This window comes from Protobothrops mucrosquamatus, unplaced genomic scaffold (genome assembly GCF_001527695.2).
Source record: "Protobothrops mucrosquamatus isolate PMUCROS unplaced genomic scaffold, P.Mucros_1.0 scaffold10355, whole genome shotgun sequence".
In the NCBI taxonomy this organism is placed as follows: Eukaryota; Metazoa; Chordata; class Lepidosauria; order Squamata; family Viperidae; genus Protobothrops; species Protobothrops mucrosquamatus.
In genome coordinates this window covers 1-4495 of record NW_015396141.1, presented here as the reverse complement: position 1 = coordinate 4495, position 4495 = coordinate 1, and the positions used below count along the sequence as shown (strand labels likewise).

Genomic DNA, 4495 nt, shown 5'->3' with positions numbered 1-4495 from the left:
ATATATATATATATATATATATATATATATATATATATATATATATATATATATATATATATATATATATATATATATATATATATATATATATATATATATATATATATATTCCTATTGAAAGTCTAGAAATTGTTGGGCACATCATCTCATTCAGCAACTTGTTTCCTTCATGGTGCAGCATAGAGGAGGGATCCCATGGTGTCTTATTTTCCATCTCTCTTCTACTGTTATTATGTACATCAGTAGGTTAAAGCCAGAGTAAATAAAGGCCATTTCCTGTGGGACTATCCATGCTAATTATCCACAGTATGGACCTAGAAAGCTGGGTCTTTTTGAAATCGAAATAGAGGCAATGTAAATTTAGCCTATTTCTGCTTTTTCTTATTCTCTCTCTCTTTTTGTCGGTCTTTGGACTCATTGTGCTAGTTGTTTTTGATTTTGCTGAGGCTTTCCACATAACTATCAGGCTACATTTTGGGGGTAGCAGAACCAAGTGATATATAGTCCTTGTTCAGTGATTGTTCAAAGTTCTGATGACACTGAAAAATTAGATTTCTAATTGTCCTTGAAGCTGCAGCCATTACAGTGTCCCTACAGTCACGTGATCACATTTATATTTATAAAATATAAATACATACATTTTAAGAATAAACTGGGCACTCAACTGCAATACAATTTCATTTTTGGATGACAATTTTATTTGCTAGTCGGTTTTGCAGAGTAAACCTAGCTATGTGGCAGTATCTAGCTGACCTTGGAAAAACTAAACTGCGACCTTGTCTGAGTATGGAAACAAAGTAGGATTGGCCTGGTTACTACCTAGATGGAGACTCCAGGAAATAGCAGAGATTTCTCTTAGATGGAGAGAGAAACATACTAGACAGAGGAAGGCAATGGGAAACTGCATCTGTTACTGTCATATGGAAACCAGTGAAGTCATCAGGAGTCAGACTTGATTCAAAGATGATCTGGCATCTGTGCACATTGTTTGCTATTCAGTGGGATTTTAGAATATCTGCACACCTGTTCAAATCATTAGTTTGAAGTCAAGTCTTGAATTAACTCTGAAAAAAATTGGTGCTTAAAAAGACAGACTTTTTGGTGCAGTGTTTGTATGGCATTGGGTAAAACACAGTTGATAGATTGAAACACAGACATTTGGTGTTCTTTTCATACAGTTAATGCCCAACTGTTTGTACTCTGGCTTGAGGGGAAAAGTGCTCAAAAGAAAAGCAAGTGGGATACGTGAGCAGGATTGTATTTCCACACAGCAATATACAGCCCAGTGAGATCTGTTCTTATTACCTCACTCTGCTTTTATTCCTTGATTACATCTCTGTAGTTTCAGTAACCTTGGGGTTTTGTCCTTTCTCTTCCCTTTACCTTTGCTAAATCTTCTCACAGGCCTTCATCCACTCTCCCTTAATCCCGCAGAGAAGGATGACTTCGATTTTAGAGCTTTTGAACCAAGACAAAATGTCCTTCTTCCAAGCAAACCCTGATTAAATCAAAATGGAGGGAAATCATTATAGAGCATCCTAAAAGAAACCTTTAAAGTTAAAGCTCCCCCCCATGGAACATCCTTCTTACCAATAGGCTTTTATCACAATGACCTCCTTGTAGACAATCATTTATTGATAGGCACTGATTACCTAAGATGTCCTGTGCCTGATTCTGCTCTTCTCTGAGTGCCAGTAATAATTTTTCTGTGCTTTCAGGTTCCTGTCACTGTGGAAAATGCATCTGTTCTTCCCAGGAATGGTACATTTCAGGAGAATTCTGTGAATGTGATGACCAGGATTGTGACAAATACGATGGCCTTATTTGCACAGGTATTGTATGATTTCCACAGTCAACCCATCTGCTGTCTGAGGAGACACAATATGTTTTAGCTGCTCCCAAAGCATTGCATGCTCTCACCCATCCAACAGCAGGTGCTATAAACTAAGAGGCAAAGGACACTTAATTGTTTCTTTTGCAATTATTGCTTTGCAAAAGTAAGATTTCTAAACAAATGAGAAGAGATGCTTTCAAAGATGGTTTTCCTTCATGAATAAATGAGAGAAAAGGGAAAAGAAAGGGGCTATGTCAGGGGTCCCCAGCCCCCGGTCTGTGGACCAGTACCGGTTCTTGGCATGCCAGCAACCGGTCTGCACAAACAAGCAAAGCCCCATCCACAAGATGCAGGCAGCACACAAAACCACGCATCCTCCCGTCCATAGAAAAACCTCTCTCCGCGGAACCGGTCCCTGATGCCCAAAAGGTTGGGAACCTCTGGGCTATGTGTATGAAACAAAGTTTTAAAGAGTCAGTAGGAAAGCTGCCCCTTTACACACACACACACACACACACACACACACACACACAGAGAGAGAGAGAGAGAGAGAGAGAGAGAGAGAGAGAGAGAGAGAGAGAGAGAGAGAGAGAGAGACCTTCTGTACCATTTCAGGGTACCCATCCAATATTGCATATAATAATGAAGTGTGAGCCTGTTTGAGTTTCTCTGAATAGTAGTTGACACTTAGAATGTTGTAGCAGAATGTTTCCCATTATAAAACTGATTTTTGAAAGAGGAAGGAGTTAAGTATTCCACTACACCCGAGAACTGCAAATGACACACAGAGACTATCATAAAGTCTGTCACACATCATAAATGTTCTCTATTATAAATAGCATATAATATCATATACTATCATTAATACCACTATCATAAATATTTTTGTGGGCATGTTGAGAAGCCCCTGTATCAAGTCAGGTTCCAAGTCACCTGGACTTGTCTCAAAATGGTGCAGGCTGTGTTTATCTGGTATTATATTCTTTCCCACTCATGTATACTGATGCATACACACACACACACACACACACACACACACACAACTGCAATTTCACACAATCACTCATAAGTTCAATGGTTAGTGCTAGAATTGGACCGGGCAGATCTGAGTCGAAATGCCGTCTGAACTATAAACTTGTGTGAATTACTTTGAAGCAGTTATTACTTCCTAGGGGATCTTACTTCACTTCTTGCTCATCATCAGATCTCCTTAAAACAGAGATACAGAAAATGTTTAGGGCTTACAGTATGTGTGATGTACCCCAATCAGTTTTGTGGCTCTCAGAATCCTCATTTTGAGCAATTTGGAGGGATCTAAGGAGAAAATAAATGTCTAAAGCCTTGAGAGTGCTTCGGTTCAAGCCAGAAGGGGAAAATAGGTAGAAAGAAAAATAAAAGGTATTATTTTGTGATGGTTTACACTTTCACGGAGCAACCCATTTTTAATTTCAATTATGGATAATGTTGTTTTGTTCCAGGAAATGGCATATGTAGCTGTGGAAACTGCGAGTGCTGGGCAGGTTGGACTGGAAATGCTTGTGAGATCTGGCTTGGGAGTGAATATCCCTAACATTGCCATGAAACACTGAACACTGACGGATATGTGGTGTAGAATAAGGCTGCTAGACTACATAAATGTAAGATGAACACAACCGAAAAAAATCCTACCCATCCTAATCAATCAGCTCAGTAAAATATTTCTTAAAATATAAGAGCACATCTGTGTGGCTCTGTTGTTCTAATTCTGCATATATATTCTTTCTCCCTCGCATAGCTTTTAAGTGTGCTACAAATGAGACAAGATTTATTATATATTGTACTTGGATGACTGAACATCAGTTTCCTGTTTTAAATGAAATAATTCAAAATGGTTTAGGATTATGCAAAATGACTGAATTGGTGACAGTGATGTAGGGGATCCTTCTGACTATGGAAATCAGTTCATTTTTCTCTTGAAAACTTTCACATAGATCCCTACAAAAGCTGCTTGCTGTTTAGTTTACCACTTACTATCAATCTTCATTCACTTATCTGCAAGACTTGGGGGGAGGGAACTGGATAGAATAGGAGCATTTAAGGACATCCCTCCCTGCATTGCTGCCTTCCACAGGATTAGCAATAAGATCAAACCATTTATCTTGATTTATGCATCCCCTGCTTTTTTATGGGAAAAAATAAAGCACCTGAATCTTGAAAAATACATTCTATGTGAGTCATTGAGGCACAAGTTGCAAGCATACAGCGTTTGCTTGAATGCTTGTTTTTCTTAGCATAATTTTATTTCTGTTTCTTTGTCATCTTCACCAACACTGCCGTCGAAATGTTTTGGTTATGATTTTGCCAGCCTTGTTAGAACATTTCATCTGGTATGATGACCAACAGGAAGATTTGTGAAGTCACGGACAGTACATATTTAACCACAACTAGGTGGATTACAAAATAAATGGGAACAAAGGAGATCATAGCAAAAGAAGAAGAGGAATCTGGCACCAAGACAAGCAATGCTGTGGGGCACTAAGCAGCAGAGAAATAATTCATGCTTGGCAAGGTGAATATTATTTGTCACTCCTTTTAGTTGCATTAAAAATGCTCCTTTTGATTAAAATATCAAATATATTGGACAATTCTGTTTGGAATATCTTTATTTGGGTATGGGTC

At 38.3% G+C, this 4495-nt stretch overlaps 1 protein-coding gene across 1 annotated transcript in view; it reads left to right on the top strand.

Annotated features, from left to right (window-relative positions):
* The window catches only part of LOC107301162 (integrin beta-like protein 1), a 7053-nt gene extending 2605 nt beyond the window's left edge, over positions 1–4448 (top strand). The window contains exons 2-4 of the mRNA XM_015830424.1: positions 1722–1835; positions 3316–3474; positions 4182–4448. Coding sequence (XP_015685910.1) covers positions 1722–1835; positions 3316–3407 — 206 coding nt within the window. The 3' untranslated portion in view covers positions 3408–3474; positions 4182–4448. The remainder of the gene's footprint in view (positions 1–1721; positions 1836–3315; positions 3475–4181) is intronic.
* The last annotated feature ends 47 nt before the right edge of the window (positions 4449–4495 follow it).